The following is a 23,870-nucleotide window of genomic DNA, read 5'->3' as shown; positions in this document are numbered from 1 at the left end:
GGTTCCACAGGGCTCAGTGCTGGGGCTCTTGCTTTTTGTGGTACATATCAATGATTAAGAAGTTTGCAGTGTGTAAATTTCTATGATATGGGGATCGGGCGGGGAAGTGGAGTTGAGGTGGAAGATCAGCCATGATCTCATTGAATGGCGGAGCAGGCTCGAGGGGCCGAATGGCCGACTCCTGCTCCTAATGCTGATGTTATGACTGGAGGGAGCCGAGGTGTGAGCAGGGTGGGTTTGTTTGTTCCTCGGGAATTCTCAGCATCGCTTCGAGTTTTTAAAATGTTTTAACATCTTCTCTTAAAGATTTTGATGGTGAGTGAATCCTCGGATCAAACCACCTGTTCTTGGATCTCCCCCAGAATCCCGGATCTCCCCCACATTTCCGGATCTCTCAATATTCCCAGTTCTTGCCCACATTCCCTTCTGGATCTCTCTTGACATTCCTGGAGACCCCGGATCTCCCCCACATTCCCTGGATCTCCCCGGATCTCCCCCACATTTCCCGGATCTCCCCCACATTTCCCGGATCTCTCAACATTCCCCGGATCTCTCAACATTCCCGGATCTCCCCCACATTCCCCGGTTCTTGTCCACATTCCCCGGACCTCCCCCACATTCCCCGGACCTCCCCCACATTCCCCGGTTCTTGCCCACATTCCCTGGATCCGCCGGTTTCTCCCAGGGTCGACCCCGTCGTCTGTTCGCAGATCGCCCGGAAGATGCGTTCCGAGATCCGGGACCAGGATTAGCAGATGCGACAGCGATCCCTACGCTCCGGGCGTCCGGGGCCCGAGCGGGAGAGACTGGGATGCATTGGCCCCCCCTCCGCCGTGTCCCAGGGGAGACTCCCGGTCTTCATCTTCCCCGGAGAACTGACCTTCCAGGCCGATGACCAGCGCAGTCACAAGCAGGTGTTAACTTTGTACAATCCCTACGGATTCACCCTGAGGTTCAAAGGTGAGCGGCGGTAACTGGGAGTCGCTGGGAGCTGGCGGGAGATAGTGCTGGGGCCCGGGAGCTTGCGATTTAACGCTGGAATGGGACCCTTCTCCCCCTACCTCCCTCCCTTCCCGCCCCGGGTACCTTCGCTGGGAAATACTGAGCGACTGTTGCACAGGACTAGGCGTGAGCCAATCGCAAATGGGCAGCAGTGGGAACAAAAGTAAACCACAATCCCGCGGGACATGCAGGAAGAACATGCGTTTCTCCAGCGGCGTTCGCCACTTCCGGACGTCCGTGTGCTTCACACGCAATGAATTACAATCATTGGTATAATGTGGGAAACGCAGCAGCCAATCTGCGCACAGCAAGCTCCCACAAACAGCAATGTGACAATGACCAGAACATCTGTTGGTTAAAGGATGAACATTGGCCCAGGACACCGCAGATATCTCCCCTTCTCTTCAGATAGTGGCCAAGGGATTTTTGCATCCACGTAATAGGGGCAGACGGGGCCTCAGTTTAATGTCTCATTCAAAAGACGGCACCTCCGACAGTGCGGCACTCCCTCAGTACTGCCCCTCCGACAGTGCGGCGCTCCCTCAGTACTGCCCCTCCGACAGTGCGGCACTCCCTCAGTACTACCCCTCCGACAGTGCGGCGCTCCCTCAGTACTGCCCCTCCGACAGTGCGGAGATCCCTCAGTACCGCCCCTCCGACAGTGCGGAGATCCCTCAGTACCGCCCCTCCGACAGTGCGGAGATCCCTCAGTACTGCTCCTCCGACAGCGCGGTGCTCCCTCAGTACCGCCCTTCCGACAGTGCGGAGATCCCTCAGTACCGCCCCTCCGACAGTGCGGCGCTCCCTCAGTACCGCCCCTCCGACAGTGCTGCGCTCCCTCAGTACCGCCCTTCCGACAGTGCGGAGATCCCTCAGTACCGCCCCTCCGACAGTGCGGCGCTCCCTCAGTACCACCCCTCCGACAGCGCGGAGATCCCTCAGTACCGCCCTTCCGACAGTGCGGAGATCCCTCAGTACCGCCCCTCCGATAGTGCGGCACTCCCTCAGTACCGCCCCTCCGACAGTGCTGCGCTCCCTCAGTACCGCCCTTCCGACAGTGCGGAGATCCCTCAGTACCGCCCCTCCGACAGTGCGGCGCTCCCTCAGTACTGCCCCTCCGACAGTGCGGAGATCCCTCAGTACCGCCCCTCCCACAGTGCGGAGATCCCTCAGTACCGCCCCTCCGACAGTGCGGAGATCCCTCAGTACCGCCCCTCCGACAGCGCGGAGATCCCTCAGTACTGCCCCTCCGACAGTGCGGCGCTCCCTCAGTACCGCCCCTCCGACAGTACGGCGCTCCCTCAGTCCCGCCTCTCCGACAGTGCAGCGCTCTCTCGGTCCCGCCCCTCCCTCAGTACCGCCCCTCCGACAGTGCGGCGCTTCCTCAGTACCGCCCCTCCGACAGTGAGGCCCTCCCTCAGTACTGCCCCTCCGACAGTGAGGCCCTCCCTCAGTACTGCCCCTCCGACGGTGCAGCGCTCCCTCAGTACTGCCCCTCCGACAGTGAGGCCCTCTCTCAGTACTGCCCCTCCGACAGTGCGGCGCTCCCTCAGTACCGCCCCTCCGACAGTGAGGCCCTCGCTCAGTACCGCCCCTCCGACAGTGCGGCGCTCCCTCAGTCCCGCCTCTCCGACAGTGCAGCGCTCTCTTGGTCCCGCCCCTCCCTCAATACCGCCCCTCCGCCAGTGCGGAGATCCCTCAGTCCCGCCCCTCCGACAGCGCGGCGCTCCCACAGTACTGCCCCTCCGACAGTGCGGCGCTCCCTCAGTACCGCCCCTCCGACAGCGCGGCGCTCCCACAGTACCGCCCCTCCGACAGTGCGGCGCTCCCTCAGTACCGCCCCTCCGACAGTGCGGCGCTCCCTCAGTACTGCCCCTCCGACAGTGCGGTGCTCCCACAGTACTGCCCCTCCGACAGCGCGGCGCTCCCTCAGTACCGACAGTGCGGCGCTCCCACAGTACCGCCCCTCCGACAGTGCGGCGCTCCCTCAGTACCGATAGTGCGGCGCTCCCACAGTACCGCCCCTCCGACAGTGCGGCGCTCCCACAGTACCGCCCCTCCGACAGTGTGGCGCTCCCTCAGTACCGATTAAATCTCTGGAGCAGGACTTGAACCCACGACCCTCTGATTCCGAGGCGAGACGATGCCCTCTGAGCTATGGCTGACAGGGGACCGTGAGCTGATCCTCTAGTAACACCTGCTGTAGGGAGTGTCCCCCCCACACTGCCAAATCCTCATTAGGGAGGGGCCGGGGAGTAAACGGTTGGGAGGGTGAGGGTTGGGGGTGAGGGGTCGGGTGTTGGGGGTGAGAGTGAGGGGTCGGGAGGGTGTGGGGTCAGAGGTGAGGGGTCGGGAGGGTGAGGGGTCGGGGATGATGGGTCAGGGTGAGGGGCCGGGAGGGTGAGGGGTCGGGGATGATGGGTCAGGGTGAGGGGCCGGGGACAGACTTGTGCTGACCTGTGAGGGCTGCATCTCCTGTGTTTTCTCCCCAGTGCTGTGCATGAACCCTCACCGATACACGGTGCTGGAATCAGAAGGATGTGTCCGACCTCAGTCCTGCCTCGACATGTGAGTTTCCTCAACCCCCGTTTGTCACACTTCCTCTCCCCAAGGTGCTGACTGTCCACGTTCCAGACCCCTGGCCCCCCTCCACACTGGCTGTCATGTCCATGAGCAACCCCACACTCAGCCACTGTGCCTCAGTGCCCCCTCTGGGTGAGAGCCAGACAGTGTCGGGCCTCACAGTCACACCTTGTCCTCACACAAAGCACACCAGGCTCGCACCGGGAGTGTTTGATGGGACAGTGTAGAGTGAGCTTTACTCTGTATCTAACCCCCTGTACCTGCCCTGGGAGTGTTTGATGGGACAGTGTAGAGGGAGCTTTACTCTGTATCTAACTCCCTGTACCTGCCCTGGGAGTGTTTGATGGGACAGTGCAGAGGGAGCTTTACTCTGTATCTAACCCCCTGTATCTGCCCTGGGAGTGTTTGATGGGACAGTGTAGAGGGAGCTTTACTCTGTATCTAACCCCCTGTACCTGCCCTGGGAGTGTGTGATGGGACAGTGTAGAGGGAGCTTTACTCTGTATCTAACTCCCTGTACCTGCCCCGGGAGTGTTTGATGGGACAGTGTAGAGGGAGCTTTACTCTGTATCTAACCCGTGCTGTACCTGCCCTGGGAGTGTTTGATGGGACAGTGTAGAGGGAGCTTTACTCTGTATCTAACCCCGTGCTGTACCAGCCCTGGGAGTGTTTGATGGGACAGTGTAGAGGGAGCTTTACTCTGTATCTAACTCCCTGTACCTGCCCTGGGAGTGTTTGATGGGGACAGTGAGCTTTTGATGTTGCCCATAATGAACGGAGCCACTTTATTCCCAGTGTTGTTCGACACAAGGATATCGGGAAGTGCCAGTTTGGGATTGCGGACTGGTTGCGGGTGGAGGTGTGTGAAGATGGTGGTGGGAAGGCCTCGGGGAGGAAGAATATATCGGCGGTGGTTTTCCCGACCAAGCGATCGAGGTCACCGGGCGTGGCCAGAGACCGTCCGACCGGCAACACCGACGCGGCGCACCCCCGGTCTGTGCCTGTGTGCAGAGGTATGTTGGCAGGGGTCAGAGGGCGCTGCCTCCCCCCGGCATGTCGAGGCTGGTTTCTGGCTGAACGGCATATTTCCTCACGTTAATTCCCCCCCCCTCACTCCCTCCCTATCTCTGTAATACCCTCCACACCCCTCCCTATCTCTGTAATCCCCTCCAGCCCCTACACCCCTCCCTATCTCTGTAACCCCCTCCAGCCCCTACACCCCTCCCTATCTCTGTAATCCCCTCCAGCCCCTACACCCCTCCTTATCTCTGTAATCCCTCCAGCCCCAACACCCCTCCCTATCTCTGTAATCCCCTCCACACCCCTCCCTATCTCTGTAACCCCCTTCACCCCTCCTTATCTCTGTAATCCCCTACACCCCTCCCTATCTCTGTAACCTCCTCCAGCCCCGACATCCCTCCCTACCTCTAACCTCCTCCAACCCTATAACCCCCCCTCCACCCTCAGAGATCTCTGCGCTCTTCCAATTCTGGCCTCTTGCCCATCCCCCGATTTCCATCCCTCCACCATCGGTGGCCGTGCCTTCTGTTGCTTGGGCCCCAAGCTCTGGAACTCCCTCCCTAAACCTCTCCGCCTCTCTCCCCTCCAAGACGCTTCATAAAATCTCCCTCTTTCTACAAGCTTTTGGTCGCCTGTCCCGAGTATCTCCTTCTGTGGCTCGGTGCCTCGCTCCCAATGTTTCCCCACCGGTCCCGCAGTGAACTCAAGGAGCTATGCACTTTGACCGCCAATTAGAGGGAAAATTGTTTGGGCCGTTTCATCATGTTTAAAGGCGCTATATAAAATCAAGTTATTGTTGGTGGGGCCATTGTACTGTGAGTGACATCGGCTGCGACTCCAGACAGTGAGTGTCAGTCAGCTCCTCGACCATGTATGGCATCACTACCTTTACCCACGGGCAATCCCGGGGTCCGTGCTTGCCTGTTGGTCAAGGACACCAATCATATTGAAAGGTGGTGCAGGCTCGAAGGGCCGAATGGCCTACTCCTGCACCTATTTTCTATGTTCTATGACCTGACCCAGACCAAACTGGATGACAGATTCTGCGCACGCTGCGTGACTCTCTCTGGCAGATTTATATACATTGGTTTTCCCTCCTTTCACCTGCACGCTTCCCTCTTCTTTCCCTCTTCTTCCCCCCCACCCCGCCGCCCCCCAGGCCGACAGATTCCGCTGGCACTCGTCACTCTGTGTATCCTGCTGGGAATCGCCTGTGTCATCCTCCTGACACTGCCGCAGGTGGGCCAGCCCAGCCGCCTAGTCCCCACCTACCTACACGTCACCATCACGCAGAAAGTGTCGGCCGCCTACGTGCTGGGTGAGTATTGGCTGCCCCGGGCCACGGGGGCGATTGGTGCAGAGATTGGTAATCCTAAACCAGGGCCATCCGCGGGCACTCCCACGCGTACGGTTCCCCACCGTGCGACCCAAATCAGCTCAGCGTGCGGGGGAATCGCAGACACAGACCCCCGTCCCATCACCGTGCGGGGGAATCGCAGACACAGACCCATGTCCCATCACCGTGCGGGGAATCGCAGACACAGACCCGTGTCCCGTCACCGTGCGAGGGAATCGCAGACACAGACCCGTGTCCCGTCACCGTGCGAGGGAATCGCAGACACAGACCCGTGTCCCGTCACCGTGCGGGGGAATCGCAGACACAGACCCATGTCCCATCACCGTGCGGGGAATCGCAGAAACAGACGCGTGTCCCGTCACCGTGCGAGGGAATCACAGACACAGACCCCCGTCCCATCACCGTGCGGGGGAATCACAGACACAGACCCGTGTCCCGTCACCGTGCGGGGGAATCACAGACACAGACCCTCGTCCCGTCACCGTGCGGGGGAATCACAGACACAGACCCCCGTCCCGTCACCGTGCGGGGGAATCACAGACACAGACCCGTGTCCCGTCACCGTGCGGGGGAATCACAGACACAGACCCTCGTCCCGTCACCGTGCGGGGGAATCACAGACACAGACCCCCGTCCCGTCACCGTGCGGGGGAATCACAGACATAGACCCCCGTCCTGCCACCGTGCGGGGGAATCACAGACACAGACCCCCGTCCCGTCACCGTGCGGGGGAATCACAGACACAGACCCGTGTCCCGTCACCGTGCGGGGGAATCACAGACACAGACCCGTGTCCCGTCACCGTGCGGGGGAGTCACAGACACAGACCCCCGTCCCGTCACCGTGCGAGGGAATCGCAGACACAGACCCCCGTCCCGTCACCGTGCGGGGGAATCACAGACACAGACCCCCGTCCCGTCACCGTGCGGGGGAGTCACAGACACAGACCCGTGCCCCGTCACCGTGCGGGGGAATCACAGACACAGACCCCCGTCCCGTCACCGTGCGGGGGAATCACAGACACAGACCCGTGTCCCGTCACCGTGCGGGGGAATCACAGACACAGACCCGTGTCCCGTCACCGTGCGGGGGAATCACAGACACAGACCCATGTCCCATCACCGTGCGGGGAATCGCAGAAACAGACGCGTGTCCCGTCACCGTGCGAGGGAATCACAGACACAGACCCCCGTCCCATCACCGTGCGGGGGAATCACAGACACAGACCCCCGTCCCGTTAGCTGCCCGTGCAGTGGCTCCAGGAGTGAGCGATGGGCTGTAACTGTGGCCTTTGAGGTGATGATTGTGGCGGAGGGCGTGAACTCTAAGAGTTTGTGTTTCTACAACAGGTCTGGTGACAATGGTGCTGCTCCAGGGATAAGACACAGGACAGAACACCCAGGAGGATTCGCTCCCATCAGGACTGGGACTGGGAAGCGGGAAAGGGGTGGGTGAGTGTGCTCACAGTGGGAGGGGGAGAGCGTCGAGACATCCCGGACCTGACCCCCCCAGACAGCGCACCCGTGACCCCAGATCGCACCCCAGGAGCCCGCTCTGCCCCTTGTGACCCCGGACCCAACGCAGACTGTGACCCCGCTCTGCGCCCCGTGATCCCAGACCGTGCCCCTTGTGACCCCAGACATTGCCCCGTGACCCCGGACGCCCCACCGTGACTCGTCGTGGTGTGACCCCCCCCGCGATCACGTTGTGCCGACAAGGCCTGGGGTCGGAGGGCAAGCCGGGTCTCTCCGTACCGTTACGAACGGGCGGAGTTTGGGAGGTTTGTTTCTGGTGGCTGTGACTCTACTCCCTCGGGGAAATAAATCAACAAAGGATTTTTTTTAAACAAGTACTACTTGGATTTTTTTCGTCACAGGAAAAACTTCCCTCTGGGTCAGAGGTCACGGGCAATGGTGGGGGAGGGGGGCAGATGGGATGGTGTTCCCAATATGCCAGGCCAATGGCTGGAGGCCACCGAGGGGGGGGTTCAGTTACACACGGCCTCTTTGAACAACACGTGGCTCAGAAGTTCAAATTCCAGGCCGACACTCCCAGTGCAGTGCTGAGGGAGCGCCGCACTGTCGGAGGGGCAGTGCTGAGGGAGCGGCGCACTGTCGGAGGGGCGGTGCTGAGGGAGCGCCGCACTGTCGGAGGGGCGGTGCTGAGGGAGCGCCGCACTGTCGGAGGGGCGGTGCTGAGGGAGCGCCGCACTGTCGGAGGGGCGGTGCTGAGGGAGCGCCGCACTGTCGGAGGGGCGGTGCTGAGGGAGCGCCGCACTGTCGGAGGGGCGGTACTGAGGGAGCCCCGCACTGTCGGAGGGGCGGTACTGAGGGAGCGCCGCACTGTCGGAGGGGCGGTACTGAGGGAGCCCCGCACTGTCGGAGGGGCGGTACTGAGGGAGCGCCGCACTGTCGGAGGGGCGGTGCTGAGGGAGCGCCGCACTGTCGGAGGGGCGGTGCTGAGGGAGCGCCGCACTGTCGGAGGGGCGGTGCTGAGGGAGCGCCGCACTGTCGGAGGGGCGGTGCTGAGGGAGCGCCGCACTGTCGGAGGGGCGGTGCTGAGGGAGCGCCGCACTGTCGGAGGGGCGGTGCTGAGGGAGCGCCGCACTGTCGGAGGGGCGGTGCTGAGGGAATGCTGTAGGGAACAAAAAATAAATCCAGAGTCAGTTTTTTGCTTTTAGGCTCCGGTTCCATTTTAATGAACACCTCTTGCTGATCCGTCGCTCACGGAGTCTGCACACACCAGACCCGGTCAGTCGGTTAGCTTCCCCCCGCCGCCCTCAAACACTCCCTCCGTCCACACGGACACAACACGGCCACACCATGGCCGCTCGCGCACACAACCCACACTCCGCCCGCTAGAAATTGTACAACATTCAGTCGCGGAACACACACAGAGAGGTGCTCGACACTCAGCCGAAAAGGTCACATCGTGAAGAAAAAGTTACATTTAAAACCAAAATCAGCATGCAGAGGTTTTTTTAATTAAATGTGGAGAGCAAGTGAGGTATCGATGAAGTTCAGGCCCCGGGGAAGGCCTGTCCTGGGCCCCATGACCCCAGGTTCCTCCTCCTCCAGGCCTCTATTTTAAACATTGGGAGCCATGCAGTCACTCTTTCAGCTGGGCTGGTGCAGGGATCCCAAGCAGCAGCATCCAGTTCTCTCTCAACTCGTACCCTCACTCGTACCTCGGCCCTCCCTCCTCTCTCGCACATTCGCCTCTGCCCTCAACCCTTCGCCCTCACCTTCCCGCTCAATCCTTCCTCGTACATTTGCTCCTCCGCCCTTCACCCTACCCTCGCCCCTCACATCCTTCCTCTGCCCTGGATCCTTACCCCTCACAGTGGGAGGGGGAGAGCGTCGAGACATCCCGGACCTGACCCCCCCAGACAGCGCACCCGTGACCCCAGATCACCTGCCCTCGACTCTGCTCTCCCTCCACCCCGTGCCCTTCCTCACTCCATTCCGCCGGCCCTCAACCCTTCCCACTCACGGCCCCTCGCCCCGCACTCTCCTCGACTCCTCTCCCTCCGCCCTTTCCCTCCTCACTTCACTCCTCTGGCCCTCGACACTTCCCCCTCACTCTCCCCTCCACCCTCGCACATTCACTCCTTTCCTCCCTCCTCAATCCTTCTCCTTCCCCCTCACCCACCACCCTCCAGTACTGCCCTGATTATCCCCATCCTCTCCCAGCTCCATGGGTTCCTCCGCCCAGCCTCACCCTCTCTCCCCCATCACCAGCGCCTTAAACACACACTTCAGCCTGTCGAATATATTCCACCTTGGAATCACCGAGACCCTCATCTTCCTTCTGCTGAAAGATAACTAATCGTCACTGTCGGAAAATCCCAAACACACACCGACTCTCTGGGGTACGGGTCCCACACACACTGACTCTCACTGGGGTACAGGTCCCACACACACCGACTCTCACTGGGGTACGGGTCCCACACACACTGACTCTCACTGGGGTACAGTCACACACACACTGACTCTCACTGGGGTACAGGTCCCACACACACTGACTCTCACTGGGGTACGGGTCCCACACACACTGACTCTCACTGGGGTACGGGTCCCACACACACCGACTCTCACTGGGGTACAGTCCCACACACACTGACTCTCACTGGGGTACGGGTCCCACACACACTGACTCTCACTGGGGTACGGGTCACACACACACTGACTCTCACTGGGGTACAGGTCCCACACACACTGACTCTCACTGGGGTACGGGTCACACACACACCGACTCTCACTGGGGTACAGGTCCCACACACACTGACTCTCACTGGGGTACGGGTCCCACACACACTGACTCTCACTGGGGTACAGTCCCACACACACTGACTCTCACTGGGGTACAGTCCCACACACACTGACTCTCACTGGGGTACGGGTCCCACACAGATTGGGGTAAGGGGGTAACGACCAGGAACAGGAACCCCAGCTTATTTCCCCCCTGCCCAGGGACCTCTCCGCAGAGTGGGGGTCCAGTCTCGGGGTTGAAGTGGCAGCGGGTTAGAAACGCTGGTTTGAACCAAAACAAATCTCATACGCTCTCGAAAATAATTCCAAAATAAGAGAGGTTATAGTTTGTGTAATAAATCACTGTAGACCATTCTTAAAGCTGTACTGTCCACGAACACACCTTTAAATGGGAAACCTGAAAATCATTCACACTCTCCCCTTTAACCGATTGGTGAATCATCGAAAGGATTGATTCAAATATTTGTAATTCGGGGTCAGAATTTGGTTGGAAACGGTTCCACCTGGTGACCATGTTGGGCCCGGTGTGGGACTGAGCCCCGGGGAGGGGGGCCCGGTGTGGGACTGAGCCCCGGGGAGGGGGGCTCTCACGAGAAAGGCACAATTAGCAAATTCTAATCTGGCTCGGAGCACAGGGAAATCCCACAGCCGCTGCACCCCCCCACCACCCCCGATCATAGAATGATACCGCACAGGAGGCGGCCATTGGGCCCATTGAGTCTGTGCCGGCTCTGTGAGCGAGCGATCCCATCAGTCCCACTCCCCCTGCCCTTTCCCCACTCCCACACAGGAAAGGCTCATTCACAGGGTAATCCGGCCCCTTAAGCGCCTGTCAAGCCAGACTGAGGACCCTGAGGGGGCGCCGCACTGTCGGAGGGGCAGTACTGAGGGAGCCCCGCACTGTCGGAGGGGCGGTACTGAGGGGGCGCCGCACTGTCGGAGGGGCAGTACTGAGGGAGCGCCGCACTGTCGGTGGGGCAGTACTGAGGGAGCGCCGCACTGTCGGTGGGTCAGTACTGAGGGAGCGCCGCACTGTCGGAGGGTCAGTGCTGAGGGAGCGCCGCACTGTCGGAGGGGCAGTTTTTTTTGGATGAGACGTTAAAACCCCTTGGGTGAATGTAAAAGATCCCATGGCCACCACAGAGAGCAGTTGGGGGAGATCCCCCCCACCCCAGTGTTTCGGGGACAATATTTATCCTTCAATCAACATCACTAAAATATAGATTATCCGGTCATTTATCCCGTTGCTGTGGGAGCTTGCTGTGCACAAATCAGATGCTGCGTTTCCTACATTACAACAGTGACTACACTCCAAAGTATCAAGTAATTGCTCTGGCGGTTTGCCAGCATGGTACAGTGTAACCCGCCTGAGGATAGCAGCCTGGGGACTGGGGGCAGTGGATGAGCTCGGCAGTCCCTACACTCTCTCACAAACACACACAGACACACGCACCACGGGATTCAGAATAAAACACACCACACAACGCACAATAAAACCCACTGTCCTAAAATCGAGGAGCCATCTTTCCCTGGCTTGGATACAAGGCAACTAGGCCCAGGGCTCTGGGCCTATGACGTAGGCCCAAGCCTTAGCTACAGGCCCCGGGATTAACTAGAACACTCAATTCTCCGTCACGCCTGATCGCTTGCAATTGCCACGCCGCACTCCGGCCGCTCTCAGCGTGCCCCCCCCCCACCGCTTTGTGCCCATTTTAGACGGGGGTCTCGCTGCCTTGCAGGTTGGGGGCCGAGTGTTGCCGCCTCATGCGAGGGGGGGTGGTGTAGGGGTGGTGCTGGTAGAACCGGTCCTGCCGCTCGGCCGGCTGGAAGTCGGCGAACTCGGTGTCGGGCGAGTAGCGGTGGTCGCCGCGGTGACGCGGGTGCTGGGGCCTGTGCGGGTACTGGGGCCTGTGCGGGTGCTGGGGCCTGTGTTGTGGCTGCTGCTGGTGGTTGTTGGGCCAGTGCTGGGGCCTCCGGTGCAGAGAGTGTTCCTGGGGCAGGAAGGGCCGGTCCCGGAGGCTGGCCGACTGCCGCTGGAACTTGGCCCGGCTCCCGGCCCCGTTGTCGAAGGAGTTCCGCCGATAGTGCTGCTGCTGCTGCTGGTTGTCGTGGTGATGCCGCTTGCCCTGGTGGTAGCCGTGGTTGGCGTGCGGGTTGCCGGACCCCTGCCAGAACCTCGGGGCTCCCCGCGGCCTCCCCTCCCACCGGTCCTCGCCCGGGGTCACGGCGCGGTCAGAGGGCGGGCCGGGGTCGAAGAAGGGTGGGCCGGGGTCGGAGGGTGGGCCGAGGTCAGAGGCCGGGTCAGGGTCAAGGGGTGTATGGTCAAGGGGCGGGTCAGGGTCAAGGGGTGGGTCGGGGTCAGAGGGCGGGCCAGGGTCAGAGGGCATAGCAAAGGCACTGCCTGGGCCCCAGGAGTAGCGGTGCTGGGGGTTGCTCTTGAAGGGGAAGCGGAGCTTGCAGTCCTGGGGCGGGATGAAGCGGCCAGGCCCGGTGTGTTTGCGCAGGCGTTTGCTGATCTGCTGCTGCTGAAGGTTCTGGAAGCGGAGCTGCTCCTGTTGCAGCCACCGCAGCCGTCCGCGGCGAAAGGCTGGGTCCTCCTCCATCAACCTCCCGATCCGCACCGCCTTGGGGGCGTCCGGTCCCTGCGTATCCTCCGAACCCTCCCTCCAGCAGCCGTTGTCCTCGCTACTGTCTGGGGACACCCGGTCCGCGTCCCCCTCGTCCTCGTCCCCGCTGTGCCCCCGCTCCGCCTCGCCTTCCTCCTGCAACCAGAGCGAGCCGAGCGGTGAGAAGCTCGTCCATCACCCCCGGCGACCCCACCGCGACCCTCGACCCCACCGCCGCAACCCCACCGCGACCCCCCCTCAACCCCCGACCCCCACCGCCGCAACCCCACTGCAAGCTCCGACCCCATCGTGATCCCCAACCCCACTGACCCCACCGCGAGCCCCCCCCCTCAACACCACACCCTGCCACATGTACAGGGGACCACGGACACACACGGGAGGTAATCGTTCCCTTTACCCAGGGTGTGGGCTGTGAGGATCTGGGAGATTGGGGCTCGGACTCCGTTACCTGTCACCCCCGGGGTGTGGGCTGGAAATTTGGGGTTCGTACCCGGTTATCCCCAAGGTGTGGGCAGTAAGGAGCTGGGAGCCGCTCAGTCCCCGTTACCCGTTACCCCTGGGGTGTGAGCTGGGAGTTTGGGACTCAGTCCCCGTTACCCATTACCCCTGGGGTGTGAGCTGGGAGTTTGGGGCTCAGTCCCCATTACCCCGGGGTTCGAGCTGGGAGTTTGGGGCTCGATCTCCGTTTCCCCGGGGTGCGAGCTGGGAGTTTGGGGCTCAGTTCCCGTTACCCCCGGGGTGCGAGCTGGGAGTTTGGGGCTCAGTTCCCGTTACCTCCGGGGTGTGAGCTGGGAGTTTGGGGCTCAGTCCCCGTTACCCCAGGGTGTGAGCTGGGAGTTTGGGGGCTTAGTCCCCATTACCCCAGGGTGTGAGCTGGGAGTTTGGGGCTCGTTCCCCGTTACCCCCGGGGTGCGATCTGGGAGTTTGGGGCTCAGTCCCCGTTATCCCCGGGGTGCAAGCTGGGAGTTTGGGGCTCGGTCCCAGTTACCCGTGGGGTGTGAGCTGGGAGTTTGCGGCTCAGTCCCCGTTACCCCCGGGGTGCGAGCTGGGAGTTTGGGGCTCAGTCCCCATTACCCCTGGGGTGCGAGCTGGGAGTTTGGGGCTCGGTCCCCGTTACCCGTGGGGTGTGAGCTGGGAGTTTGGGGCTTAGTCCCCATTACCCCTGGGGTGCGAGCTGGGAGTTTGGGGCTCGGTCCCCGTTACCCGTGGGGTGTGAGCTGGGAGTTTGGGGCTTAGTCCCCATTACACCCGGGCTGCGAGCTGGGAGTTTGGGGCTCGGTCCCCGTGACCCCTGGGCTGCGAGCTGGGAGTTTGGGGCTCGGTCCCCGTTACCTGGCTGATGGCCGGGATGACGCGTTCCATTTTCAGCATGCGGTCCCTCAGCGCCTTGATCTCCCCGTCCTTCATGTTGTTCTGCAGTTTCACCTCCTGCAGGATGTCGGTCAGCTTGTCGATGTGGGCCCGGAGATCGTCTACGTCGTGGTGACCCCTGACCTCGCCGTCCTCCGCCCGCTCCTCCCCCACACCCACCGTGTCCCACACATCGCGGGCCACCGCCCGCCACGTGTCCTTCTCGTTGGGATCCTTCTTGCTGTACATTCGAGAGAGCTCCTTCATCTTGACGATGGCCATGGCCTCAATCTCCTGCTTGGAGTGCTTGAAGTCGTTCAGCGCCACCTCGTAGCAGATCTCCTTGACGGCCTGCATGCGCAGGTCGGCCATGGTCACCCACTTGGGGTCCTTGGTGATGCGCCGGCGCTGGGGGATCTGGTAGACGCGGATGGGCTCGCGTTTCTTGCCGCTGCTGGGCAGGCCGCAGCGCTTGACAATGCTCTGCACCTTGTTGGCGGGAAGCTTCTCCCGCAGCGAGGCGATCAGCCGCCAGCTCTCCTCGCACGAGCGCTTGTCCGAGTCATCCCCGCTGTCCGAGTCTACGTACTGGGCAACAGACAGGTCAGTCACAACACGGGGAGGCACAGGGCGGGCCCCAGACCCCGAGACCCCCCACACCCCACCCCCAGATCCCCCAAACCCCACCCTCAGATCCCCCAAACCATACCCCCAGACCTCACCCCCAGATCCCCCAAACCCCACTCCCCAGACCCCCCAAACCCCACCCCCCAGACCCCCCAAACCCCACTCCCCAGACCCCCCAAACCCCACTCCCCAGACCCCCCAAACCCCACTCCCCAGACCCCCCAAACCCCACCCCCAGATCCCCCAAACCACACCCCCAGACCCCCCAAACCCCACCCCCCAGATCCCCCAAACCCCACCCCCCAGATCCCCCAAACCCCACCCCCCAGATCCCCCAGACCCCCCAAAACCCCACCCCCCAGATCCCCCAAACCCCACCCCCCAGACACACCCACACCACCCAAACCCCACCCCCCAGACCCCCCAAACCCCACCCCCAGACCCCCCAAACCCCACCCCCAGACCCCCCAAACCCCACCCCCAGACCCCCAACACACCCACACACCCTCTGATCCCAAACACAGCTCGCGCCGCACACCCTCAACCCAGACCCCGAGACCCTCACCCCCCAACCCAGACCCCGAGACCCCACACACCCCACCCCCAGATCCCCCAAACCACACCACCAGCACACCCTCTGATCCCAAACACCACCACCCCCCCCCAAACACAGCTCGCGCCGCACACCCTCAACCCAGACCCCCACACCCCACCCCGAGCCGCCTATCCCCAAACCCCACCCAGAGACCCCCAACACACCCACACACACTCTGATCCCAACCCCCCCCCCCACCAAACACAGCTCGCGCCGCACACCCTCAACCCAGACCCCGAGACCCCCCACACCCCACCCAGAGCCGCCTATCCCCAAACCCCACCCAGAGACCCCCACCAAAGACCCCCACCCCCGATCCCAAACACCCCCCCCCCAAACACAGCTCGCGCCACACACCCTCAACCCAGACCCCGAGACCCCCAACACACCCACACCCACTGATCCCAAACAACCTCCCCCCCCGCCACCAAAACGCACATCGCGCCCCAAACCCCCAACCCAGACCCTGAGACCCTCACTCCAAACCCACACCCCCAACTCAGATCCCATGACCCCCACCAACACCGGACTCCAAATCGACGCCACCCCCCCAAATCCCAACTCAGACCCCGAGACCCCCACAAACACACACCCAGACTCCAAACCCAGCCCCCCCGACCCCACAAACACACACCCCCAAGATCACCACCCCAGACCCCAAACACACCCCGCGCCCCCCCCCCCCCCCAACTCCAAACCCAGACCCCCAAATCCCAACTCAGACCCAGAGATACCCAAATCCCCAACCCTCACCCCCAAACCCCCCCCCCAATACACCCCGCACCCCTGACTGAGACCTCCAACCCCACCCAGACTCCAAACCCACAAACCCCGACCCTCATGCCCCCCGAAAACACCCACACCTCCAAATCACCCATATCCCCAAACCACAACCCGAACCTTACACCACCACCAACACACCCACCCCCCCATTCCTGACCCCGAGCACCCCCCCCCACCCCAAACCCAACCTCCACACCCCCAAGCCCAACTGTCCTGTACCCCAGTGAGAGTGTCAGTGTGTGTGGGACCCGTACCCCAGTGAGAGTCAGTGTGTGTGGGACCCGTATCCCAGTGAGAGTCAGTGTATGTGGGACCCGTACCCCAGTGAGAGTCAGTGTGTGGGGGACCCGTACCCCAGTGAGAGTCAGTGTGTGGGGGACTGTACCCCAGTGAGAGTCAGTGTGTGGGGGACCCGTACCCCAGTGAGAGTCAGTGTGTGTTGGACCCGTACCCCAGTGAGAGTCAGTGTGTGTTGGACCCGTACCCCAGTGAGAGTCAGTGTGTGTGGGACTGTACCCCAGTGAAGGGGAGGGGTTGGGAACGGGCGGGGGGGGGGGGGGTGGGGTGGAGGGGAAGGGGACGGGTTAACACCTACCAAGCGCGACTGTTCAAGCTGGAGGTCGGCCTCCTCCTTTTCCCGGCGGTATTGGTTCTCCAGGTCCTGTAGCCTGTGGGTACAAACATACAGCCAATCAGAACAGGCCCCGAACTCTGAGCATCCCACCAGCCCAAAGAACCCCGCCCAGAGTCCCCAGCGACACGCAAAGGCCGAGTGGTGCTGAGCCACAAAGACCACGAGGGTCCCGTCTCTGCTCGGTCATGGGTCTCCTCGCCACCGCCGAGCCAACCCCAGGGCGGCGAATGGCCCGAGCGATCCCTGGTCTCGGCTTGATTGGCTGCAGGCTCGAGCTGCGGTGCCTTCCACAGTCGAAGTGCCGGCATGCATGGATGAATGGCCTGGCTGATTCGCCAGCCACCCAGGGAGAGGAGGCCTTCCCCCCCCCCCCCCCACCCTCAGTCGGGGGGCACTGGGCACTGACCTGACATCTCACCCGCCCCAGGAGCCCCCCTCCGCCCCTGGGAACCCTTCCCCCCCCCCCCCCCCCCCCGCCCCGTGGCCCTCACCGTTTCTCCATTTCCAGCTTGATGTCGATGCCTTGTTTCTCCAGCAGCTCCTTCTGGGCGAAGCTCCAGTCCACGGTCTCCGCGGCGACCCCCAAGCTCGGCGCTCGCTCGCGCTCCAACCGCGCCTGCTCCGGGTGATTGAACCGGAACACGTGGCTCTTTCCCATCACCACCCGGTTACCTGTCGGGTGACGCAGGGGGCAGAGGTCAAACCCATAAGGTATTGGCCAATCAGGCGCCAAATTCGAATTCATTGCTGCAACTCCCATCGGGTCGCCATTTTGAAACGCGAACGCCGTTTCTCCGAGGGGCTCAAACGGAGGTCCCGCTCACCGACATTCAGCCGCATCAGCATCGCCGATTCCCCCCTGCCACCATCAACACCCTGGGGGCGCCACTGACCAGTAACCTAACTGGACCTCATGGCTTACCCCCCCCCACCCCACCCCACAGGCCCGCCCTAGGCGACCCAGGAAACCCCCCCCCCCACCAAACTCCCCTCCCCCTTAAGGAGTACCCCCCCCCACCCCCGGTGCCCCAGGCCCCCAAACTCCCCTCCCCCGACACACCAGGCCCCGCCTCCGCCCCCACCCGATGCCACTCACCTCTGCTGCCCGCCCCCCACCCACCCCCCGGGTCAGGCCCACCCCCCTGCCCCCCCCCCCCCAACCTACCTTGCCGCAGCACCAAGGGGCCGGAGACTTGCTTGCCGTTGACGTACGTGTCGGCCTCTGCGCAGGGCTCCAGCGTGACGATTACTGCAGCACAAGGAGACACGGCTAGTTAACCGCGCCGCTAACCGCCATCACCGTTTCCGATCGATGCGCCACCATCTTCACCCACGCGGGATCCCACAGCAAGTTCTCAAACATGGGGACCAGTATACGGTGTATCCCCACTCCCCACAGCCCCCCTCAGGGTACAGGTCACATGGGCACAGCCCCCACCCCCCCCATTACCTTCCCCATGTGGGCATTCTGTGTCAGCCCAGACGGTGAATGCTGACTCGCTATTCAACTGCAGCAGCATCACCACCCATTACTATGCAATTCACAGTCCTTCCAGCAGGGGGCAGTGATCAGGAGCAGGAACCCTGGCTGATTTCCCCTCACTCTCTAACCCAGGGGTCACTGGACAGTGATCAGGAGCAGGAACCCTGGCTGATTTCCCCCTCTCTCTAACCCAGGGGTCACTGGACAGTGATCAGGAGCAGGAACCCTGGCTGATTTCCCCCTCTCTCTAACCCAGGGGTCACTGGACAGTGATCAGGAGCAGGAACCCTGGCTGATTTCCCCTCTCTCTCTAACCCAGGGGTCACTGGGCAGTGATCAGGAGCAGGAACCCTGGCTGATTTCCCCCACTCTCTAACCCAGGGGTCACTAGGCAGTGATCATGAGCAGGAACCCTGGCTGATTTCCCCCTCTCTCTAACACAGATACGGAGGCCAAATGTAGCACCTCCTACTGACCAGCGAAGGCAGCTGGTTCCCAGGATTGACGGTAGGAGTTGTTTATTGCCCAGGCCCCGAGCTGCCACAGGGAGAGAGAGAGAGAGAGAGAGAGAGAGAGTCACACACCATCCTAACTTGGAAATATATCGGTCGTTCCTTCATCGTCGCTGGGTCACAATCCTGGAACTCCCTCCCTAACAGCACTGTGGGAGCACCTTCACCACACGGACTGCAGCGGTTCAAGGCGGTGGCTCACCACCACCTTCTCGAGGGGCAATTAGGGACGGGCAATAAATGCCGGCCTTGCCAGCGACGCCCACATCCCATGAATTAATTTTTTTTTAAAAAGGCCACCACCAATTCCGCGGGGTCCTTGAGTAAGGTTGTCCCACTGGTGCACAGCCATTCTCCGACTGACATGCTGCCAGGGTGGGATTGGAACATCAGTCGGTGGGCTGCTCGACCAGGACTGGAATCACCGGGCCAGGGTGCCCATTCCGAGCCCATGTGAGGGGGTGCGTCACTGACTCGGGTCAGGCCCCCTGTGGAGACCCTCGGAGAAGGGGCCATGGGATTTACAGACAAGACCTGAAGCACGGGGAGTTTGATGTTGGGGGCTCCATGGGGGGGGGGGGAAGGAGATGACCCCTCTCCCTGCCCTTGGTCTCAGGCCGGGCGCTTTGCTCTGTCCATTCCGGCCCTCACCTTCTCCGCTCTCGCTGGTCTCACTGCGGAACAAACAGTGTTCATCCTGGATGAAGTGTCCGCTCAACTTAATGTCCACTACCGCCTGGCCAACCCTGTGAACACAACCGGATACAGACAAGGTCAGACTCCGGGTCACTGGGGTACGGGTCCCACACACACTGACTCTCACTGGGGTACGGGTCCCACACACACGGACTCTCACTGGGGTACGGGTCCCACACACACTGACTCTCACTGGGGTACGGGTCCCACACACACCGACTCTCACTGGGGTACGGGTCCCACACACACCGACTCTCACTGGGGTACGGGTCCCACACACACTGACTCTCACTGGGGTACGGGTCCCACATACACCGACTCTCACTGGGGTACGGGTCCCACACACACTGACTCTCACTGGGGTACAGTCCCACAAACACTGACTCTCACTGGGGTACGGGTCCCACACACACTGACTCTCACTGGGGTACGTCCCACACACACCGACTCTCACTGGGGTACGGGTCCCACACACACTGACTCTCACTGGGCTACGTCCCACACACACTGACTCTCACTGGGGTACGGGTCCCACACACACTGACTCTCACTGGGCTACGTCCCACACACACTGACTCTCACTGGGGTACGGGTCCCACACACACTGACTCTCACTGGGGTACAGGTCCCACACACATCATCCCGGGTCATGTTCAGGACTTGCCTTGTGATTCCATCCTTGATGTAATACAGGAGACACTCCGACATCAACGGATCCTCGTTTAAATTCACCAGGTGTGGAGTCTGGAATCAGAAACGAGTCAGTGCGAAAGGACGGTGTGACATTGACCCCCCCAACCAGAGAATGACCCCAGTAATTCCGCGCTGTGCTGCTGCCCGGGGAGAGTGGGGAGCCCCCACCCCTCCGCCCCACCCTGGGGAGTGTGGGGCCGCGGGACCACCCAAACTCACCTTCTTGGGCGAGAAAACACCAACTGTTCCACCGTCTTCCCTGGTGGCCACTCCCATCTCCGCCAACAGGGCCTCCCTGAAACACAACCAGAGCCCGTCATGGAGCACCTCACCCCCATCTCCGCCCCCGCTACACCCCCCCTTCCCCGTCCCTCCCACTCCCGCCCCATCTCACCTCCCGCACCCGTATCAGCCTCAGACCTTCCGCCCGCCCTCCCCTCCCCCCGTCACTGACCCCTGACCTCAGCTCCCGACCCCCGACCTCACCTCTCCATGCGGATTGCCTCGGTTTTACGCAGCTTCTCCTCCCAGGTTTCATTCAGCTCCTCGATGATTTTCTCGGTTTCCTGGATGCAGAGCGAGAGAACCGGCGTTAGTGAGGGGAGCTTTCCTGCCACTGCCCCGGGGGTGAGGGGGGAGAAGAGTGAGTGGGGGAGGGGGGCGGCCAGGCTGGGTGGGGGGGGGGGGGGGGGGGAGGTGAAGACGCGGGAAGCGGGGACTCTGACCCACCTGCAGCCGGTCCATGGCCTCCTCGCTGGACAGGGCCTGCCCGTTGAGCTGTTCCGGATAGGCCTGGGGTTCACCCTCCTCTCGCGACGTGCAGCTTCCCCCCTCCGGAGCCGGGCTGGGGCTCGAGACCACCGCAAACTGTTCAGCCCCATCAACCAACAAGGGCTCACCGCTGGGCTGCAGGTTGTTATTGTTCTCTTCAAACTTTATACCTGCGAGGGGGGGGCCAAAAGAGAAAGAGAGAGAATGAAATGGTAGGTACAGCACGGGGTTAGATACAGAGTAAAGTTCCCTCTACACTGTCCCATCAAACACTCCCAGGGCAGGTACAGGGGGTTAGATACAGAGTAAAGCTCCCTCTACACTGTCCCATCAAACACTCCCAGGGCAGGTACAGGGGGTTAGATACAGAGTAAAGCTCCCTCTACACTGTCCCCATCAAACACTCCCAGGGCCGGTACAGCACGGGGTTAGATACAGAGTAAAGCTCCCTCTATACTGTCCCATCAAACACTCCCAGGGCAGGTACAGGGGGTTAGATACAGAGTAAAGCTCCCTCTACACTGTCCCATCAAACACTCCCAGGGCCGGTACAGCACGGGGTTAGATACAGAGTAAAGCTCCCTCTACACTGTCCCATCAAACACTCCCAGGGCAGGTACAGGGGGTTATATACAGAGTAAAGCTCCCTCTACACTGTCCCATCAAACACCCCCAGGGCAGGTACAGCACGGGGTTAGATACAGAGTGAAGCTCCCTCTACACTGTCCCATCAAACACTCCCAGGGCAGGTACAGCACAGGGTTAGATACAAAGTAAAGCTCCCTCTACACTGTCCCATCAAACACTCCCAGGGCAGGTACAGCACAGGGTTAGATACAGAGTAAAGCTCCCTCTACACTGTCCCATCAAACACTCCCAAGGCAGGTACAGCACAGGGTTAGATACAGAGTAAAGCTCCCTCTACACTGTCCCATCAAACACTCCCAGGGCAGGTACAGGGGGTTAGATACAGAGTAAAGCTCCCTCTACACTGTCCCATCAAACACTCCCAAGGCAGGTACAGCACAGGGTTAGATACAGAGTAAAGATCCCTCTACACTGTCCCATCAAACACCCCCAGGGCAGGTACAGCACAGGGTTAGATACAAAGTAAAGCTCCCTCTACACTGCCCCATCAAACACTCCCAGGGTCGGTACAGCACGGGTTAGATACAGAGTAAAGCTCCCTCTACACTGTCCCATCAAACACTCCCAGGGCAGGTACAGCATGGGTTAGATACAGAGTAAAGCTCCCTCTACACTGTCCCATCAAACACTCCCAGGGCAGGTACAGCATGGGTTAGATACAGAGTAAAGCTCCCTCTACACTGTCCCATCAAACACTCCCAGGGCAGGTACAGGGGGTTAGAGACAGAATAAAGCTTCCGCTACACTGTCCAATTGAACAAGTACTTTGGTTCGGTATTCACCAAGGAGGACACAAACAATCTTCCGGATATAAAAGGGGTCACAGGGTCTAGTAAGAAGGAGGAACTGAGGGGAATCCTTATTAGTCGGGAAATTGCATTGGGGAAATTGATGGGATTGAAGGCCGATAAATCCCCAGGGCCTGATGGACTGCATCCCAGAGTACTTAAGGAGGCGGCCTTGGAAATAGCAGATGCATTGAGTCATTTTCCAACATTCCATTGACTCTGGATCAGTTCCGATGGAGTGGAGGGTAGCTAATGTAACCCCACTTTCTAAAAAAAGGAGGGAGAGAAAACGGAATTATAGACCGGGCAGCCTGACATCGGTAGTGGGTAAAATGATGGAATCAATTATTAAGGATGTCTTAGCAGCGCATTTGGAAAGAGGTGACATGATAGGTCCAAGTCAGCATGGATTTGTGAAAGGGAAATCATGCTTGACAAATCTTCTGGAATTTTTTGAGGGTGTTTCCAGTAGAGTGGACAAGGGAGAACCAGTTGATGTGGTGTATTTGGACTTTCAGAAGGCCTTCGACAAGGTCCCACACAAGAGATTAATGTGCAAAGTTAAAGCACATGGGATTGGGGGTAGTGTGATGACGTGGATTGAGAACTGGTTGTCAGACAGGAAGCAAAGAGTAGGAGTAAATGGGTACTTTTCAGAATGGCAGGCAGTGACTAGTGGGGTACCGCAAGGTTCTGTGCTGGGGCCCCAGCTGTTTACACTGTACATTAATGATTTAGATGAGGGGATTAAATGTAGTATCTCCAAATTTGCGGATGACACTGAGTTGGGTGGCAGTGTGAGCTGCGAGGAGGATGCTATGAGGCTGCAGAGTGACTTGGATAGGTTAGGTGAGTGGGCAAATGCATGACAGATGAAGTATAATGTGGATAACTATGAGGTTATCCACTTTGGTGGTAAAAACAGAGAGACAGACTATTATCTGAATGGTGACAGATTAGGAAAAGGGGAGGTGCAACGAGACCTGGGTGTCATGGTACATCAGTCATTGAAGGTTGGCATGCAGGTACAGCAGGCGGTTAAGAAAGCAAATGGCATGTTGGCCTTCATAGCGAGGGGATTTGAGTACAGGGGCAGGGAGGTGTTGCTACAGTTGTACAGGGCCTTGGTGAGGCCACACCTGGAGTATTGTGTACAGTTTTGGTCTCCTAATTTGAAGAAGGACATTCTTGCTATTGAGGGAGTGCAGCGAAGGTTCACCAGACTGATTCCCGGGATGGCAGGACTGACCTATCAAGAAAGACTGGATCAACTGGGCTTGTATTCACTGGAGTTCAGAAGAATGAGAGGGGATCTCATAGAAACATTTAAAATTCTGATGGGTTTCGACAGGTTAGATGCAGGAAGAATGTTCCTGATGTTGGGGAAGTCCAGAACCAGGGGACACAGTCTAAGGATAGGGGGTAAGCCA

General features: G+C 60.5%; 3 protein-coding genes across 4 annotated transcripts in view; 2 read left to right on the top strand and 1 right to left on the bottom strand.

Annotated features, from left to right (window-relative positions):
* The window catches only part of LOC139232695 (profilin-1-like), a 762,729-nt gene that overhangs the window by 303,935 nt on the left and 434,924 nt on the right, over window positions 1-23,870 (top strand). The gene's annotated exons all lie outside the window — the stretch shown is intronic.
* On the top strand, window positions 311-7,823 carry LOC139233013 (motile sperm domain-containing protein 1-like). The gene is made up of 5 exons (XM_070863520.1): window positions 311-960; window positions 3,495-3,570; window positions 4,381-4,598; window positions 5,765-5,923; window positions 7,312-7,823. The coding sequence occupies exons 1-5, from the start codon at window positions 756-758 to the stop codon at window positions 7,341-7,343; spliced, it is 690 nt and encodes a 229-aa protein (XP_070719621.1). The 5' UTR covers window positions 311-755; the 3' UTR covers window positions 7,344-7,823.
* LOC139232686 (kinesin-like protein KIF1C) overlaps window positions 9,636-23,870 on the bottom strand; it is a 20,124-nt gene continuing 5,889 nt past the window's right edge. Inside the window, exons 9-18 of the mRNA XM_070863155.1 lie at window positions 20,963-21,174; window positions 20,720-20,799; window positions 20,453-20,528; window positions 20,205-20,284; window positions 19,496-19,590; window positions 18,015-18,098; window positions 17,341-17,521; window positions 16,811-16,883; window positions 14,193-14,798; window positions 9,636-12,995 (exon numbers count right to left, since the gene is read on the bottom strand). Of these exons, the coding sequence (XP_070719256.1) occupies window positions 11,946-12,995; window positions 14,193-14,798; window positions 16,811-16,883; window positions 17,341-17,521; window positions 18,015-18,098; window positions 19,496-19,590; window positions 20,205-20,284; window positions 20,453-20,528; window positions 20,720-20,799; window positions 20,963-21,174 (2,537 nt within the window). The 3' untranslated portion in view covers window positions 9,636-11,945. The remainder of the gene's footprint in view (window positions 12,996-14,192; window positions 14,799-16,810; window positions 16,884-17,340; window positions 17,522-18,014; window positions 18,099-19,495; window positions 19,591-20,204; window positions 20,285-20,452; window positions 20,529-20,719; window positions 20,800-20,962; window positions 21,175-23,870) is intronic.

Source organism: Pristiophorus japonicus, chromosome 20, assembly GCF_044704955.1.
Source record: "Pristiophorus japonicus isolate sPriJap1 chromosome 20, sPriJap1.hap1, whole genome shotgun sequence".
NCBI classification, from domain to species: Eukaryota; Metazoa; Chordata; class Chondrichthyes; family Pristiophoridae; genus Pristiophorus; species Pristiophorus japonicus.
This window is presented reverse-complemented; position numbering and strand designations above follow the sequence as displayed.

Coding starts and splice junctions, on each gene's coding strand:
- LOC139233013 (XM_070863520.1), top strand. CDS start 756: ATGCGACAGCGATCCCTACGCTCCGGGCGTCCGGGGCCCGAGCGGGAG. Junction 3,571..4,380: donor CCTCAGTCCTGCCTCGACAT/GTGAGTTTCCTC, acceptor CTTTATTCCCAG/TGTTGTTCGACACAAGGATA. Junction 4,599..5,764: donor GTCTGTGCCTGTGTGCAGAG/GTATGTTGGCAG, acceptor GCCGCCCCCCAG/GCCGACAGATTCCGCTGGCA.